Source organism: Hyaloscypha bicolor (assembly GCF_002865645.1).
Source record: "Hyaloscypha bicolor E unplaced genomic scaffold K444scaffold_17, whole genome shotgun sequence".
Lineage (NCBI taxonomy): Eukaryota > Fungi > Ascomycota > Leotiomycetes > Helotiales > Hyaloscyphaceae > Hyaloscypha > Hyaloscypha bicolor.
In genome coordinates, this window is record NW_020194519.1 from 1,404,388 (window position 1) to 1,422,434 (window position 18,047).

Sequence of the window (18,047 nt, forward strand, 5' to 3'; positions counted from 1 at the left end):
CAAGAGGATTGGAATATATAAACAATTCTTTGTCGATGAGTTTGAGAAATTGATTCGTTAGGATGCTCTCGCGTTTACAATGCAATCACAGAAGACACGTCCTGTCCGGCGATTCGGTTCTCAAAAGTATAAGAACGAAGGTCCTCAAATGAATGATTTACCAATGAGCACTTTATAATAAATTAAGAAGGAACAGCTGTTGATATTGAGCACGAGTATATAAACAGGATAGCCACAGTATGTCCCGTTGCCCATGTCCCATTGCCCATGTCCCGTTGCCTACAGCCATAGCTGTACCAACAAAAACATAATAGACAGGGCATTAAGAAGGCGCCATGAACTCCATAGACATATAACCAAAATCGTCCGGACCATTACTAATATCAATTCCCCCAGCTCGAGCCCCCGTGCTCGTCTGACCCTTGGCCTTCCCAGCGTTATACCAGTTAATATCTCTTGTACAGCCCTGCCCACCCTTTGTTGCAAGCGCTGTAATTGCTTCCGTGCAGGTTTTGAGTAGAGCCGCGTTCGCTACGGTAGCTCCCTTAAGAGCCGCTCGGCCTTGTGGGGTGACTGCAAACAGGATCGATAAGGCTACGCCTTTATGTCCGTGAAGTTCGTTAGCCGTCTTCGTTACGGCATTATTGAAGTTCTGATCAATCTTTCCTAGGCCGAATTTGATAAGGTCGCTCTTCATCGCATCACACCAATTAGCGGCCCCAGCGCGGATATCAGTAACAACTAGGAAGTTTTTCGGCAGAGGCGCATCTGGGCCCCCGTCACATTCTGCGCCAGGGGCGAGAACAAGGCCGGGAATGTCTCGGGAGCCCAGGTTATCAGCTTCGAGATCCGTAACGCCACGCTTCTTATGGTAGTTTCTACAGCCAAGGACGATGTTGGGGTCGGTGACGCCTGCTGGATAGTTTGGATAGGTTTTCTTTATGCAGATAACGAATGCCGAGTCCGCCCAGTTAGCACTTATCTCTCCTGGGGTTGGAAGAGCAGAAACTATGGTGCTTTGGAAGCATGCCGTAGCAAGGAGCATCAAATGCATATAGGCAACCATTTTATCGAGCTGGTGTAGATAGGCTAAAGGGTGAATAATATACCTATAAATATTAGAAAATAAATTAATAAGAGGGGGCTTGGGAAATTATAGGCGAACCGTATGTATTTAGGGGAATTTCAGGGAAATACAAGGGGAGGAGGTGGAGCGTGTGATTCTGTTTAAGAGGTATTGATATAATTGAAGGAGAGAGACAATTGAGAAACGGACAGTAGAGCAGGTTAATATACCCTTTACTTATATCTCGGATTATTAAGGAACTTCCTTGAGTTATATTATTTTTAGAACAAAGCGAGTTCCTAGCAGTATACGAGTGGTTGCTGTGCCGTAAAGGATTAATGTGTTGGTATTATGGCTAGTGTTGGTGTTTGACCTTGGATTCTAGTGACTGTATACACACTTAGCACTTGACCTTGCATCCTAGTAATCGTGTACGCACTTAGCGCTCGACCTGGAATCCTGTGAGTAAAGCTTTCTTTGCCTGTAGCAGTGTTCGAGTGTTTCTGTGCCGTAGAGGATTAATGTGTTGGTATTATGGCCAGTGTTGGTGTTTGACCTTGAATCCTGTGAGTAAAGTTTTCTTTGCTTGTGGCAGTGTTCGAGTGCCGTGGAATAGGCGCTCGAAGCAGTGCACATGCGATTATATGCTAAGAATGGATTAATATTAGTATTAAGGCTAGACATTATATAAGATAGATCTACCCTCCCATAGAATCTAAGACCAAATTCAAATATTCACTTAAGTATCTTTACTAAGATCATAACCAGATTCTTCTTTACTCCTTCCTCGATTACACCTTCAAATTATCCAATTACTATGTATCTTATCCAAAAGAGCTTTTACGCCCTTGCGCTCTTGACTGTCTTTTCAAGCGTAACTTCTATACCTGTCAATATCCAAAGCAATGATACGGGTTTAACTACTTCGAATAGTAAGTACACGCGTATCTATTATATCCGCATATTAATAGCAGAAGCTAATAAGATTAATATAGACGTGGTCTTATCACTTGATCAGCGTAACAACCCAGTCCTCGTTGCTTCAGATAGTACTTACTTACCCCGATCTTCCTTTTACTGAAATCCAAAAACTAATAGAGTATTAGGCGCTATTAAATCCCTCACGGGTACAGATGCAGATACCTTGGACTTAGCCCCGCGCAGCGGCCCTCCTACCGATCAAGACTTTGTGAACTTTTTTAAAGCAAAACAGCGTACCCTAGCCACCGACCGACTTGTCTTCTTCTCTGGTGTCGGTGCAGCGGAGTCTCAGGACTTTGCCCGCGCCACAGGCCGCCAAACCTTAGAGATGATTATTGGTAATACCTGGAGTCATTACCAAGGTGTTCGTGCAGATGGCGGTTTCTGGCCAGATTGGCCGGCGGCAATTGCAGGCTTCTGGGATCCTGCTTCTCGGGCTTGTGCACAGTACGCTACGGGAGAAGTCTTTTTCTATAGTTCTCGAGAAGTGCTAGACGACCAGACGCGACCGAATTGCCCTAAATGCTGGTATAGGGTAGAGAAGCCAGAGTTAATTGCTTCAATGCATGCTAGGTATACCCCGAGGGTTACAAGTATCGCAAAGTATACCTACCCCTATAGAGACAACAAGGGGCCTGTGGGGTATATCCAAACAATGTCGGATAAGAGAGATCTCTTAGGTGTTGTTAGTAATATAGTGGGGAATTGGGTGACGCTTGCCAAGTCACGTGCATAACGTATCAACCTCTAGTTCAACTTGTATTTAGATCTTCTCTCTTCTTAAGAGAGAACTCCTTAAGCAATCGAATACATACTTTACTATAATAATGCCTTACTTGATTTGTAACCTTTTACCTTAATTATTAGTTTATTTTATTATTTGTATTATATTCTTATAAATCCCTCTTTAATAACTTAATTCTTATAAAATAAATTTATAAATATCGGGGCTTATTATACTCGTAAATATTATTTGTTTTTATTACAAGTTATAGAGCAATATAAGTCGGCTTAAAATAATTGTATTATATTATATTTAGCTAAAAAGAAGTAGCTAATAAATATAAGAAACCAGTTTATATATTAAATAAGCTTACTAAGTAACTAAGCTTATTAAAGAAATAAAAGAAGTATGCCTTAAGCTCTTAATAAGTATATAATAGTTCTTTTATAAAGATATATTTAAGAATAACAATAATTATTTTAAAAGAAAGAAAAGTAAGTAAGATATAATTAGCTATACTATATATTTAGAATTTGCTAATTAAATAGTCGAGTAATAGTAATTATATATAAATATAAGATTAATATAAGAAGATAATAAATTAATTATCTTATAAAAGGGGGGTTAAGCTAGTAACTATATAAGCAAAATACTAAGAATAGTAGTATTTATAAAAGGAACAAGAATATTATAGAATATACTTAAAGGAATAATATAAAAATCGATAATAAATTATCTGGGAATAGTTCCGAGTAAGCTATATGACTTTGTATCATCTATCTAATAGAATATTACGAGCGTTACTCTGTAATTCCATACTCTTGAAAGACTTGCATAACATCTCTTTTCCTAGCTTGTTTTGCAACCTGAAGTGGTGTCTTCCCATCGCCATCTAGAGTATCGGCCTGCGCCCCCTGTTCAAGGAGAAATCGTACCATTTCAGTTGGCGAGTCAGTTACAGGTTTGTTGAGCGGGCCCCCTTTTATAGCAAAATGAAGAGCGCATCCCCAAACCACCTCGCGCAACGGATTCGACGGGTCGTATACTGGTCTGGTAAAGACCTCGTTAATATCTACCCCGAGCTCTAATAGCCTCTTCACGTTATTAATCCGACGGTATTGCGCAGCTTCTCGAAGGGCATGAGAACCTTGAAGCCGTGCGCCATGCTGGACGAGTAGATTAAGCATATCTGGTGTAGGGTTTGAAGCCGCGCGGCCAAGGAAGGTGTCCTTCAAGTTATAGCGACCATTGGGATTTGCTCCCTTCTGGAGTAGGAACTTGGCAAACTCATACTGGGAGGATATTGCGCATGCAAGTGGAGAGGTCGCGTGCTCTAGAATGTGGTCGGCGCTCATTCCGTAGTCAAAGAACACCTCGAAGACTTTTATAGGATTCGTGCCCTCGATAGCGGCAAAGATTACCCCATCTTCGCAAATACTCCACTGTTGTGGAATATCGCCCCAGTTGATCCCGTCCGGGAGGGCAGGAGTCCAAGGTTTTCGATGGCGACACTCGGGCAGGGAATCGAAGAGATGGCGTACCACTTCTGCCTGGCCATTCTTTGCTGCCACCTGTAAGAGATATTGCGCTGTTGGGATCGAGCTTGGGTCGACATTCCCGATTTGTTCCAAGAAACCATCTAGCAGATCGAGCTGGCCACCAACGCAGGAGCTAATTAGACCCTGGACAAGCTCGTTACCAGCAGGACCTGTGAATATCACACGTTAGCGGGGCAGGTTCTTTGGGAATATTAAAAAGGTGGTTACTTTTGCAGGCCATGAGGAAGACGTTAACTCGATAGCTCAAGGTATTGATACGTGGTGCGAATATCTCGGATGTTGAGTTAAGATCTAAGGGAGAAATAAACGGGTAAGAGCACTTGAAAGTTTTTATAAGGTAGGTCTAACCCCTTGGCTAGATAGGGTCCTGGCCCGAATGTCCTGTAATCTGGCCACTGGAGCCATAGCCACGGCTCCGCCCCACGAGTTTCTAAATTTAGTATTAATTACGTCATGTGAGATGTATAAAGAAGAGATGCAAGACGCGCAATTGGCCGGTAGAAGCGCTGTCTATATATAACTAGTTGGCTGCTAGGCAGTGTCTGTTCATTGCTCGCTGGCCGCTTGCTCTCAAGAACAACAAGGCTTGTAGAAGTTTAAAGATAACAAAGGAGTCCTCGGCCAAGCTAATTGTCCGGCACCCATATAGACTGCCCAGCCTCAGTCTCAGTCAATCTAAAGGATTAAAATTAGTAATAATTATTGTCGGTTCTTGTCGGAATAGCTGCACTGCGAATTTCCTGGGTCATGTGACCTCGCGTCACATGCGTGACTCAACCGCTAAACTAGTCCCATTAGGCTTAGCAGATTTAGGGATCGCATATCAATACCACGATACTGCGATCCTTACTTCTGAACACTTCGTATCAACCACTTCACCAACTTTACGCAAATAGCATTCCACGATTACGTGACGGTGCTATGCGTTCCTGGTGAACCGTCAATTATAATAATGTTTCTTATACTAACTAATATACCAACCCCCTCTTCTTACTCTTTACTCTTTCTCTCTCTCTCTCTCTATTTCCTTGGTTATTTATTTTGCAAAATAATGGGGAGACCCGTTTAGACTCCCTTTCCTCTCTCCCATATACGCAAATGTCTGTCTTACTCTCATTTCAGATTTTGCCCACATGCGGAGGTATTTCCTATACTGACTAAAAGTATCCACAGGCCAACCGCCTATACCCCCCAACCGCCCAAACCAACTGCCCACCCCTTTTCACCACAACAACGGCATAAAACCGAAATTTTGAGTAGATATTTGTAATCAGCGACCTTAGTATAGTAATTCAGGGAAGTTTTTAGCATTTTCCTACTACTTTGAAAAAAAAATCACAAATTTTTGGTGTTCTACCTCTAGCGGGATTATTGTACTTGGGGCCGTTTAACCGGTTTATATAAAATATAAGTAAGAAGCTAAGGAGTATAACCGGTTCTTAACTAGTTCTTAACCGGCCGAGACCCACCTGCCATTTTTTCCATTTTCGGAAAATTTTAGCGCGATTTGTGGGGCGAAAAAACGGCCCCGGGCTCATATTACCGCACCCTGAGCCCTCAGGGTAGACAATTCTTTGCCGATGTATTTGAGAAAATTGATTTATTAGGATGCTCTCGCGTTTACAAAGCAATTCTCCCTGCTTACAGAGGACATGTCCTGTCCGGTGATTCGGCTCTTAAAAGTATAAGAATTAAGGTCCTCAAATGAACGATTTGCCAATAAACACTTTATAATAAGTTAAGAAGGAACAGCTGTTGGTATTGAGCACGAGTATATAAACAAGATAGCCACAGTATCTTGCAGACACGGAATTATCCATGACTTCGTTCTGCTTTTCGACAACGAGGAGCCAAACAAAACGTTTGCCGACTTATTCAGGGTGCGGCTTTGGTTCAAATACTAACTGGGAAATAGAGTAATAGGCGGCAAAACTCGAAGCATCCTTGTCCGAACACTTAGCCAGCCTCATGCTTAAGCAGGTGGTTGGTAGTTTGGGCGGAAAACACTTGACAATAGCAAAGAAACTGGCAACAGTTATCGTTCCGTACTTGCCATATGTCCTAACTGTAACCTGTTTGTGAGGCAGTGTGAGAAGTTGAGTGTGGTCTCCCCTTCTCTCCACAAATTGAACCAGAGCTGAAGCGACATCAACCCTTCCAGAACCGGAAGAATAGCGTTCTTCGTGACCGACGCATCTTCAGGCGGAAACCTTACTTGGTGTACTGAGTTGAGATAGCTACTCGCATAATATCTCAATGTGATAGTTTATAAAAAACGCCTCGAGACTTCAAGAGCTCGTTAAAAAAAATCACCACGTGACTAACCCCTTCCCCAGATTTATCTTCCGCTGTGCTTTCCCTTCCCATAAAGTGGGAGGAGCCCTGGAGATACTTTTAAACCTGATAATCCGAATTGGGAAGTGGTGATCTGAGCTATTGGGCATTCTCGAAGTGTATAGGGAGCAACTCCTCAACTGAAACAAGGCAAAGACGAATCCGGGCAATATTTACTCTAGACTTATTGTCGTATGCGGAGACTCAACCTGGGCATCACGTCCGTGGCTACTAAATCACCGCACGTCCAAGAAGAGAGGGACAGCACGATCAAGGCTGTACTTCTACAATCCCCAGACAACTACGGCCGTGCTACAGCTGAGCAGATAACAACATTTTTCATCCGATACCTACGTACAATTCGGGTTGACAACAAGTCGATCTATAGAGAAAATAACCCAAAAGGGTGGCTTCCCCGTCCCGAGGATTCCTCCAGCCATCAAGTTCTCATGAGTTGAAGCAGAACATGATTTCAACAATCGGAATAGAATGGAATTGAGGCGCCGTTTAGCCTTCAAGGGCAGAATGCCACCCACGGCTTCAGGTCATCCCTGACGGCATCCTTGCTGCAGAGCCAAAGGGTGATTGTCGTGAATATATAGCTCATAAGACTGGAGGCTTCAACCTCTCCACAAACTTACGCGATAACAATCCCCTGTGCTGGTTGTCTTTTCAGCGCTGCTACCCCTTGTGTAGACTGCGGCACTGGCATGACTTCGACGCCACTCTGAATTTGGGATTAATGACCTTGGTACCGGAGAATCCAGGCAGAACTCGAGAAGGAAAGAACTTAATGACTCATCCAGGATATCCCCCTAAAAAACCAGGACAGGCTAATCATGGACCAAGTTCGACCTCGATGACCGATTGATGGACGACCGCAACCACAGAGGCAGCGCAGGCCGAACTGAAATGATGAAGATACCCGAACCGAAGTAATGAAGGCACCGCGGATGGATACTGCCACGGGCCAGCATAAACATTGCATGTCTTGATAGAGTAAGATATGGCAGATTGGATGGAGCTTGCTTGACAGCAGCAAGGGAACGGCAGCAAATCTCATCCGGTACCTGTACTCCATGCCCAAAGATAAGTACCAGTACTGACTGCTTGGTTCAAGCAGCTTCTTTGATCTCAGACTTAAGAGTTCCAAGAAATCTCCCAAGAAGATCCTTTGGCTCGAAAACACGAAAACCGTCCTTCATTTCATCTTCAGGAAGTATTGCCTCGTTCATAACAACTCTTCGATCCCCTGCGATTCCATTTGCAGGTCCGTGGAGATAACGCTCGTGTTTGCGGATAAGATCGCTCGGCGAGCAGCTTGAAAGCTATAGTTGGTTGGGTAGTTCAGCTACGCTTGTGTTAGTATCAATGGCAAATTTCATTCCGGCACCTGTCCTCCATTTCATTGATAGTAACAATTTCTTTTGCAGGAGCTAATAAACTTTCTCCCTCTTGAGCCACATCATCCTCTTCACATCGTCCTTGGATGATTCCGGCAGGTTGAGGGCACCAGTAATAACCCAATTTTGATGGGATAGCTATTCGACGCCACATAATACCTCAATTCTCCTTCGGTTTTCACACTATATTTTCATTAACAAAAGGTACCAATGAGAGACTACACGTCAGTTACCTGGTATTGAAGATTATAAATTTTGAAATTGATTTGCGGACTATATAGTAAAAAGATTTGCCGGTCGTAAGTTTATGCCAAATGGAAAAAGTTAATGGAAAGTTAGGACGAAGGAAGGAAGTAGTGGAATCACATATCGGGAAAAGGATTCTCCGTTCCGAGACTTGCTTTAGAACACCCTGAGCCCTCAGGATATCTCACGTGACCAGAAAATAGCACTCCACTTCAAGTTCTTTGACCTTTAGGATGCACATCTTTTTTATCCGGAGATGTAATATCTGTGCTCAGCCAGCGGAAGTCTCGGGACCGAACAAAAGGTCTCGCCCGGCGCATCCTCCCCCACAACCCCACGCGTGAAACAAACCCCACACTCAGGCGTCACTTCGTACACCACTCGTGACTCAGGTCCTCGCACATACCCTTCACCCGTGATATCCTCAGTCTCACCTTTGACCACGTCGTACCTGCACCTGACGGGCACAGATCATCAGTTCTGCTCCCGGCCAAGGTTGCATGAAAAGGCGTCTCCGTCTGAGGGTCTCGCAGTATCAGCGAATGCATCAGCTGAACTCGTACTTTCGAAGCCCTACTGTCCGCATCTCATCTCATCCTCAGCTCATCTTCATGTGCCCCTCACCTCCATCTCGAATCAACCCCAAACAATCTCATCATCCGAATCCGACCGAGGGCCGACTCATGAACCCCCAAATTGATTACCCCACTGCGGAGTTACGTTGATGTGAGAAGGAGGTTGCACTGGTCTGAGGATCACATCAGCCCAACAAGGCTATCTCGGCATCGCTTCGCGGCTCTGTCCATGAATGACAATCATTTCAAATCACGGCCAAACGAGACGCACAGATAACTAATCAATCGAAAGGAAATGAGAATAGCAAGTTCCCATTATCCAGGTCATCTTCTCCTCTCACCGCATTCATGCCTACATACGAACGAGGAAAGTAGACTTGTGCAGCAGTTGGGTTAGGATGTACCTTGATACCTTCTTAAAGCGCGTATTCAGGTATCAAAAATAGCCCAAATAGATTAGATGCGATGCGATGCAACAATCCATCCTCTCCGATTCCCTCGACCCCCATACATCCAATTAATATAACTCCTTGCACAAACATCCAAACTCAGGCAGCCAACACAGCACAGCCCTACGCGCATGCCGAATTTGCCCAGAGCCGCTGCACGAGCAATAAACTCTGGAGGCCCAAGGGGCCAAGACCGACAGATTCCAAAATCCTAAACACACCGCCAAAGGGCGTTCAGCCACGCCTCGCGCGCTGTCTCCGGGTGCCTCAGCACACCCAAGTCGCGCCCCCAACACACACCCCTCGCCTCCACCTTTCCAACAATTCCTCCCTCCAAGATCAAACAAACCCTTCAATTCCCGCTGCAAAAGCATCAAAACGATTTCCAGCTCGTCATGCAGAAATCATCAGGAAGGGGGGGTCTGGAATACAGTAATGGGCAATTGCGGAGAAAGGAAGGAAAACATGTTTCATGACGCGATCATGATCTGATTAATTTACAGTACGCTGCTTGCTGCCTCTGGCCCGTGGATCCAGACCGTCGCTTGATGAATAATATAGTAAGGAGCCAGCGCGCATGATTCATCACACATCACACCTAGTTGGATACTGTAATCAGATCAGATCTGGCCTGAGCCTGAGCCCAAAGCCAGCCCTCGCTTCCCCTCCCCTCACACACAGGACACACAGGACACGCAGTGCACACACTTCATCCACGCACCCGGAGCCGGAGTCGGGGTTTCCAGATGCCAGTCAGTAGGCAGGGATCCTCGCGTTCTACTCGGCGGACAGCGAGGCGAGATGGACAGGGGGGTGTTGGGTCTTCGTTTGCGGGTTTCTGGGAAGCGAGGATCCCTGGGACAGGGATGAGAAAGCGGGCCGGCGGTGAGGGATTGGCGGGGGGGGTTTTTTTTTGTGCAAAAAAGAGTGGGGATGCTGAAGGGTCTTCCGGAAGCGGTGATTCATCGATGCGTGCAACGGAAAATTGGAGAAAAGTTAAGTGAGTAGTACCAGTAAGTAAGAATTGGCAGTTTCTTTTTTGTTTGAGTGGAGATTGGTCACATGTGCAAAATGAGGAGGAATTGATGTAATTGTTTTTTGAGATGTTTGTGATTGATGCTACTGTATCTATTATTTTGAGATCGCTCAACCTCGAATCGAGGGAGCATGAAAGACCTTAGGAAATCGCCCTCCCTTCAACTCCTTGCACCTGAGTGGTGTGAACCGATTTCCTCTCATCTCTTTCTTACAATCCTGAGATCCCCACGTGTATGCAAATGAAAAACAAGAAGTGGTATTTTTGTGCTTCTAAACACCGCCCAATGCTTCGCTGAGAAAACGCTCAAATCGCTAATATGCCAATGCCGTGAATGCCAATGTCCGAGAACCGAGGAGTTTAGTAGACGCTGATTGCGGATATTAAACTCTGTTGCGGTCGTTGAGGGAGGTAGAAGCCTTCTTCAAAGAAGGCTTGTTGCTCGGACGGTGGTATTGATTGTTGTTGCTTGGCGTAGAAGGATGTTGTTGCGATTTGCTGTTTCTCGGAAAAGCTGGAGAGGGAGTCTGACGGAGGCGATGGAGGCATTGATTCGTCTTCTGATGAGTCGGAGTCGTGATCTAGCTCAGGAGGGTGGGCGGAGTGTGATGGTGTGAGATGTAATTGAAGCCCCTCGTAGTCCTCCTCGTCATCTTCATATTCCTCCTCATCCACACTCGATACCGACGCGATGATGTTATGTGATTGAACCCGTTGCAATGAGACGACACCAGCTTCCATCTCCATATCGTCATCTGAATCGTATTCGCTTTCTGAGTCTGAAGAGTCGGCGTCCTCTGCTTGCCAGTCCTCTTCGGGATCTTCGACAACGGCGTCAGCCCATTGGATGTGCTTTGGCTCCTCTGTCTTGCTGGCCTTCTTGACGGATTGGTTGAACCAGCTCTCTTGCTCCTGCTCAGCTTCTGCGAGGTCGAGCATCAATGAATCGAGGAGGTTGGCGTGGCCGACGAGCAGGCGGAGGTTGTGATCTGCCTTAGCAGCCTCGTGAGAGAGCTTGCCGCGGGCAGTGTGAGCGAGGTAGTATGTTTGCGTGACCGACATTGCTTTTCGCTTCAATGGCGATGCTGATGAGGAGTGGGAGAGGGGTGATCGAGAAGTGGTCGACATGGCTGCTTTGTATGTGGGTGTTGTTGTTGAGTGACTCAAGGCAGCTATCTTTTTTGGCGAGGCAGGCTCCGGTGAGCGGGCCGAGGGGCTTTGTCAAGGGCGTCCAAGTAATCAAAAATGTTGTTCGGCGTTGTGATGGTAGGCTTTCGGGGACGTGTGGATGAGTGTTGTGAATGTTCTAGATGTTCTTGGGTTGTATTCTTGTAGATGATGAGGATGAGTGGGATTGGGATTCTGGTCAGGAGGATGAGGCGTGTTCTTGTATTCAGTCAGCCAGCTGGTCTCGTACACATGGGTTTCTTAAACCCCGACTGCTCCGCTGCTTAGGTTTAAGGCCGCGAAGCATCCCTGGCGACGACTCATCACGCTTCGCAGTGGTGCTGACCAGGATGTGCGCCTGGCTCGGACGGATATTCCACCACAGCGCGAGCCCACACGGCCACACGACCACACCATCCCGAACAGGGCAATCTCGTCGTCCTGCTCGGGTTTGTGACGGTGTGAAAGTCCGCGGCGTGCTGAGCAAGCTGTGTGGAGTCGCGCTGCTGGCCCAAGGCCCCAAAGACCCTTACCTCCGAAATGCGAGAGATCATGATGACTCCCCACGGCGACTTAATGCCTGCGAGTGCGAGAGTGCGACTGTGCGAGGCGGTCGCCTACTCAGGCAATTCTGTGTTGGTTCCCCCGCCGGTTCGGATTACTCTCCCTCCTTCCCACTCAACGGCTTTTAGGATGACAAACTCCTTGAGTCGAGCCCGTTTGATACGTTCCATCGCACGTGTGACAAAGCAATCGACATGACACCATCCAGATTAACAACACAGACTTTTCTCATTCGTTCGAATGTTCCAATCCGGCCTGCCAAACACCTTTCGCCGTTGAAAGGGGGAATCGTCATTATTCATCTGTGCGGAAAGCGGTTCACGATGATTACAGCACTGAAGCTTAAACGCGTCTGGGACTGCCTCGATGACTGCCTCCATACCCTGCCGGCGTCCTCATGCTCTGCTGCTCCACAGCTCGTCTGATTGATACCTCCGTATAGCATCAAGTTCAATTCGCCATGGCCCTCCGTTCGTTTAGAATACGCTGGCACAGCCTCCACGGCTACGAAACCACGGAAGGCCCGTCGAGCGAAACGCCAGCCTTCCCCAGACTGCGACGCATTTTCGTGGCCTTCCTGTTGACTGTACGGTTGGACCAGTGATATCTCGAGGAATCCGGCAGCCTTGGCTCTCTCTTTGGGGCAGCATTGCGCGAGTTGGCTCGGTCACCACTCGGGTCCGAACTCACCACTCAGGGCACTCACGCGCGGGGCAATTGATGAGCGGCGGAGAGATATGTTGAAGCCAAGCCGTGCCCAGCGGAAAACTGCGCAACGTAAGCACGCCGTAACGTTCTGGTGGTTCACCAGCTTCACTTCACCCAGTGACCCAGATGCTGCCTGGAGACTGAGCCATCGCTTCGTATCAGGCAGCCGAGATGCTGCCAGCGAGCCACGAAGGCTCGAAACAACATATGAATCCCGCCCTTCTGCACCTTTCCACACCTGTGGCAATGTGGTGACTCGAAGATCTCCTGTACGGTGTACTCAATCTGTGTCGTACATCGGCCCTGGTCGCAAGGCGCAAGGGGCGTCGTTGTTGGCCAAGGAACTGGCAACATTGTCCCAATTTGGGCAGTCGAGAATGTCAGCGTCTTGCATCTCCAACGTTCCTGTTGTCGAGCTTGAAACACCTCTTCTCCGCGGACAGCGGGAACATCAGGACACCTTCTCGAAGGACGCGGGTCCACGCGAATCACCCCGCAATCGTTTTCGTGACAGCCCTACCACATGTCCACACTGCACTCAACTCAAACGCCTCGTACGACGGTCAATCAATCCCCATTCTTCATGGAAAATAACGCGAAACCGAAAGTTCCTCATGGGACAGTCACAAGGCGCAATGCCCTCGTCTCATGCGCGGTGCGCGTCCGCCATAACAGGTCTGAATATCATCATCGGGAAGATTCGCATTCACGCGTCTCTCGTAGGTCGTTGTATCACAATCCCGTGGCCTGAGGGAAAGGAATCCAGGAAACAACCAGAATCCGAAATCCGAACTCCCTTGCGGCCCAAATGAGCAGTCGTATCCGTTGTACGTTGTATGGCGGTGCGCTGCACGGCCCAGGAGGGTTCGGTCATCGTACATCAACCTCACGGCCGAGCTCGGAAAACCTTATTTGGCATTTTCGTATCCGCAGGCCAAGGGGATCGATCACGTTAACAGCGAAATCTCTCCCATTCGCCAGACACGCGAGGCCGGCGATAGCTTTTGTCCTCTCGATTCCGCCGATGGATGGACGGAGTTAAATGGAGGGCCCTTGATTGGACATGAGATGCGGTGCTGACTGTGCTCTCGCACCTCTCGCGTCCAGGTTCGGCCGGCTGAATAATTCCCATCCGCTCGCTCTCTGCTGGCCCTCCTCTTTCGGGGCAATAATGGCTCTTGGCTCTTGGCTCTTCGGGATCGGATGTAGGCGTTGCCAGTCCAAAGGAAAGCGGCTTCTTACGTGAGGCTTCATCTCTGAGGTCCTGTGCTGGTTCCGGTCACGGCGCCAAGTCCAGCCGTCCAAATCAACCATCTCCCCTCCTCGCAAAGTAATCTCCCCGCTTGGCAGAGTCAATTGAGCTGACTTCGAATATAGAATGCATAGCCCCGCATTCATACTTTCGGTGCTGAAATGGCCGTATGGGATACCAAGTCCAGTTACGGAGGCTGAGGCTGAGGCGTGGATCTTTGCGTGAGATCTCGAGTGAGAACTATCTATCAGCCTTGTGGGCCCTCGCAGGGGGGGCATCGGCGCCCAGTCACCGCCAGCTCGGAGACGGGCCTTCTCATTAGACGAGATTTCATGTCAGCCAGTCAACTTCTGTTTGAAAATTTCTCTCTGGGCATTTTACGTTTCTGAATTTACTAAACTATCACACGGCCCCGAGTGAGCCGCGTCAAAATTGTTTTAGTTCGAACTTGTACGATATGCTCGTGGATTTTGGAATGGGAAGTGGAATGGAACGTGGTGCGCGGTACGCGGTCCGCGTTCCGCGTTCCCTGGCAGAGCAGAGTCGTGACTCTGCAGCGAGCCAGCGATGCTATCAACAACGGCCAGGCCAAGTCGCCCGTCGGCTAGGAACACGCCGAAGATACTTCAGGAGATATATTCAGCCAGTTCGGCAGAAGCACCAGTTATCTGCACGACGACTTGCGCGGGTAATCAACTGTTGCATGGCAAAGTGACTTTTGGTCACGTGACAGCCATGTTCGGGATATTCGGGACGCTTCACGGGCGATCGGGATGGAATGCAGGAGCACGATGAAGCAGATACGGAGACTGCAGCGGTAGCACGAAACATAGTATGCGTTTTGAAGCTATCTTGCTGGGGCTGCGCTCAAGTGGGAAGCATTTCTGTTGGGAGCAAATGAACATGAAGCCATTCATTCCGATTGAGACCTCAAGCGGGGAGAGATCTCTTCCACGTAACTATCTCCCGCCAGTTCTGGCCAATAAGTTGCCATCCAAGGCTTGCTCTTATCCAGAGTAAATTTCAAACCGTCCGTTGTCAACCAGCATTCCAAACGCCTGGGAAGAACCAATGTTCCCCCCAGCTGCCGACACAGCGAAAATCAACGCCTATGGCCTCCGATACTTCCAAGAGAGGATAGGCTCGTTCCGAAGTGTTACTTACCGTCTCTCCTTCTTGGCTCCGCCGCGCCAAGAAGTGATTCGCGAGATCTTGACGGCTTCTCGGATGTCGTGTCTCAAGGTCAAGGGTCTGGAATATCAGCGAGCGCAGTGACTTCTGCCCCTTTGACTTCCGAGCTCGGGTCAAAGGAGTCTTGTTGCAAGATTTAGAAAGTAAGTATCTTGACCACCTTATCTCGAGTGTGTTCCGCCTGTTCCAGGGCCTCATTGGCTTAGCAGGAGCTTCCAAAGTCTATGTTTTCAGACGCAGACTCTAGGAGCAGGAGGTGATCGTAAGCAGCTATGCGAAATTCGCCCTCCACCTCGCATTTACCCTTTGAATCCATGATTCAATTTTTCCTGGCATTGCTAACAAATGCGACAAAATGCAACGGGGATGATGAGGGGCCCACCACCTCGGTATGTTGGGTTTTGCCCTCCTGGATATGCAACAAAAAGTATTTAAAGACCTGTCCCTCCCTTTCTGAAATCACAACGAAACAGGCCACAGATCCGATGAACCCATGTAGGATAGTCACATCCTGGTTCTTTCCTGGGTGTCTTGTGGGACAATCAAAGAGATACTCCCAAATCTCTTACCTGAGAGCAATCAGAGTTCTTCCTATGGCGTTGACTATTAACTCTTTCTCTATTGCAATTCCAGTCTTTGACAGCAAAGATTCTATGTTACAACCGGACGAGATCGAGTGTTATTCCCCTAGCGGAGATCTAATAACCGCTCATTCACGAGTTCCTTCCACTTAAAGCTCCTCTTCGTGAAAGCAACCCTTATAAATTTTGACACAAAATGATCTCTGTGTCTCAGTGGCACCAACGGGAATACTCGCCTCCTACAATGTTGTGTCAGATCTGGTGTTTTAATGTGGTTGAAACTCAACAAAGAGTCTCCCTCTTCTGAAAGAAAGCAAGCACCGCTAGTCGTTCTCAAATGCCGGTGTTCCTTCCCTCTTTAGCTACCCAACTTTCGCCTTCAAGACATGGTAACTTTCTATCTATTTAATGTGCGAACTTCTTCAACTTTGCAGGTTACTACTCTGGGCTCAACATACTCCTTGGTACAATGGCTCTCGTGACCAGCCTTCATCCCACGTTGCTCAGGATGTGAACTATGACCGTTGGTATAACTGACAGTAATGTTTTCTCCAGTCATTGAAAGCAGATTCTAAAGGTCTCTCAAGGGCTTTTCACACCAGGGTCCCAAATCAAGCAGACGAAATTGTTTATCAATGCTGGTGACGTTGTCAAGGAACTTCGTCCTAGGTCCACTTTTCGGACGATTGTCTGGTATTTTCACGAATATAGAATTGCTATAGGATAAAGCGCTCTTGGATTCTTTGCTTTGGCAATGGTTATACAGTCCTAGATTGTCAACTTGCAAATAGTCAGGACACACAAATGTGAATTCCCAGAATCCTGTCTGAAGGTCTTAAGGCGGAGCTCGGCTTTGTTCTGCAAATCGACAGGAATCCTGTCTCCGTTTTATAGTTAGCGAAGTATTCTTTCACTTGTCTATGTTTGCTAACCTTTGGTATTTACAGACTTTGTCTGAACGGAAATGCTGGATTTGGAGGGCTGACGAGCCAAAGGGTCACGAGACTGCTTTGAGTAGGAAGGAATGTCTTCGTCATTCATGTGTAAAAGAAACCTTAATCATTGAAAGATGAGTGAATTTAGGCTTGAGAAGTCCGCTTATGCTTCGATCACCGGCCGGACATATCCAGAGAGGGGCTACAGGTGTGCTTACTTGGCTTGTGATTAGTCAATGTAAGCCTACCTTCCTCTATCCATTGAAAGCTTTCTCTTCGTAAGAAGGGAAGCTATCATGCCCCGAGCGAATGTGGACCGGACCGTGGTTCATTCAAAGGTCGTCCGAAAACCATCTCAAGGATAGGACGAAGTTGTTTGCTGTCAGGCTGCAAGTAGCTACCGGAATCATGCCAAACATTTGGCTTTGCAAAAGAGGAGTCCATGTGCCAAATGAGTGGAACATTGCAAGTGGCTTGTGCTTCTCTTTTAGGCGTGAATAGGTCGTTTGCTGACCATGCGCTCTTCAAATGAGTTGGTTTCATTATTGCGATATGCCACAGACATCAGAGGCGGAAAGAGGGCGATGCTCATACCAGGTTGCTTCTCCCTTCCACGGTATTGCTGCTTCTTTTAACGTGCGAGCGGCAAATTCTCGGCGTATTCATTCTTCAGTTCAGGGAGGAGTTGAGCTTCTTTTGCACACTTTGGTATCTAATGAGCTATTTGCTTGGCTTTGGTTCGCACGTGACTGAATGAGAGTAGCTGCCTTTGTGGTAGGAATGTGCGGTAATAGATTAGACAATGAGAAGAAGAATTCTCTTGCAATAATATCCATCCATCCTACGATAAATGCATCCGTTGCCCGGTCCTGCTATCTTCGTCCTCTGTGAGAAAGACAGAAGAAACCGCAGGTCTGAAGGGTGACGTGTTACTGGAATCCTGCTTCTCTCGCTCTTGTTTAAAAATGAGAATTTGTAGCCTCTCGTGATCCATCTCAATTGCTCTTCATCTTCCTGAAATCTGGGGGGCGCTCCAGCGAATCCAACTCGATATTGAGACACACTTGACAGCAACATTTCATCGCATGTCTAAGGGACTAAGATCATATTTGTTGTCAATGTTTCGACTTTTGTCAACCGGTTTGTACACTTCAGAAGCGCAAAAAGAACGTTTTGATAGAATTTGTAATACATGAGAGTATAGCGGTATAATCAAAATGATATGAAGGGGTATTAAAACTTTTGCCCAAATGGAGAAAGTGCGCGCATTGGGCTC

At 47.2% G+C, this 18,047-nt stretch overlaps 5 protein-coding genes across 5 annotated transcripts; 2 read left to right on the plus strand and 3 right to left on the minus strand.

Moving 5' to 3' along the window:
• Positions 1-237: 237 nt before the first annotated feature.
• K444DRAFT_208883 (uncharacterized protein) lies at positions 238-1,382 on the minus strand. The gene is made up of 2 exons (XM_024871065.1): positions 1,166-1,382; positions 238-1,109 (listed from the first exon to the last, which is right to left on the minus strand). The coding sequence occupies exon 2, from the start codon at positions 1,064-1,066 to the stop codon at positions 323-325; it is 744 nt and encodes a 247-aa protein (XP_024741815.1). The 5' UTR covers positions 1,067-1,109; positions 1,166-1,382; the 3' UTR covers positions 238-322.
• Positions 1,383-1,883: 501 nt separating this feature from the next.
• Positions 1,884-2,783, plus strand: K444DRAFT_705598 (uncharacterized protein; the record flags this gene model as incomplete). Its single annotated transcript, XM_024888113.1, has 3 exons — positions 1,884-1,998; positions 2,062-2,115; positions 2,173-2,783. 3 exons carry the CDS (start codon positions 1,884-1,886, stop codon positions 2,781-2,783), a joined length of 780 nt encoding a protein of 259 aa, XP_024741816.1.
• A 7,632-nt stretch (positions 2,784-10,415) lies between these two features.
• On the minus strand, positions 10,416-11,851 carry K444DRAFT_608594 (uncharacterized protein). The gene has a single exon (XM_024879416.1). The coding sequence runs from the start codon at positions 11,499-11,501 to the stop codon at positions 10,734-10,736; it is 768 nt and encodes a 255-aa protein (XP_024741817.1). The 5' UTR covers positions 11,502-11,851; the 3' UTR covers positions 10,416-10,733.
• On the plus strand, positions 11,593-12,406 carry K444DRAFT_209010 (uncharacterized protein). Its single transcript, XM_024871067.1, has one exon. It carries the CDS (start codon positions 11,684-11,686, stop codon positions 12,230-12,232), a length of 549 nt encoding a protein of 182 aa, XP_024741818.1. The 5' UTR covers positions 11,593-11,683; the 3' UTR covers positions 12,233-12,406.
• Positions 12,407-13,737: 1,331 nt separating this feature from the next.
• K444DRAFT_208937 (uncharacterized protein) lies at positions 13,738-14,487 on the minus strand. Its single transcript, XM_024871066.1, has one exon. The coding sequence runs from the start codon at positions 14,340-14,342 to the stop codon at positions 13,851-13,853; it is 492 nt and encodes a 163-aa protein (XP_024741819.1). The 5' UTR covers positions 14,343-14,487; the 3' UTR covers positions 13,738-13,850.
• Between the last annotated feature and the right edge of the window lie 3,560 nt (positions 14,488-18,047).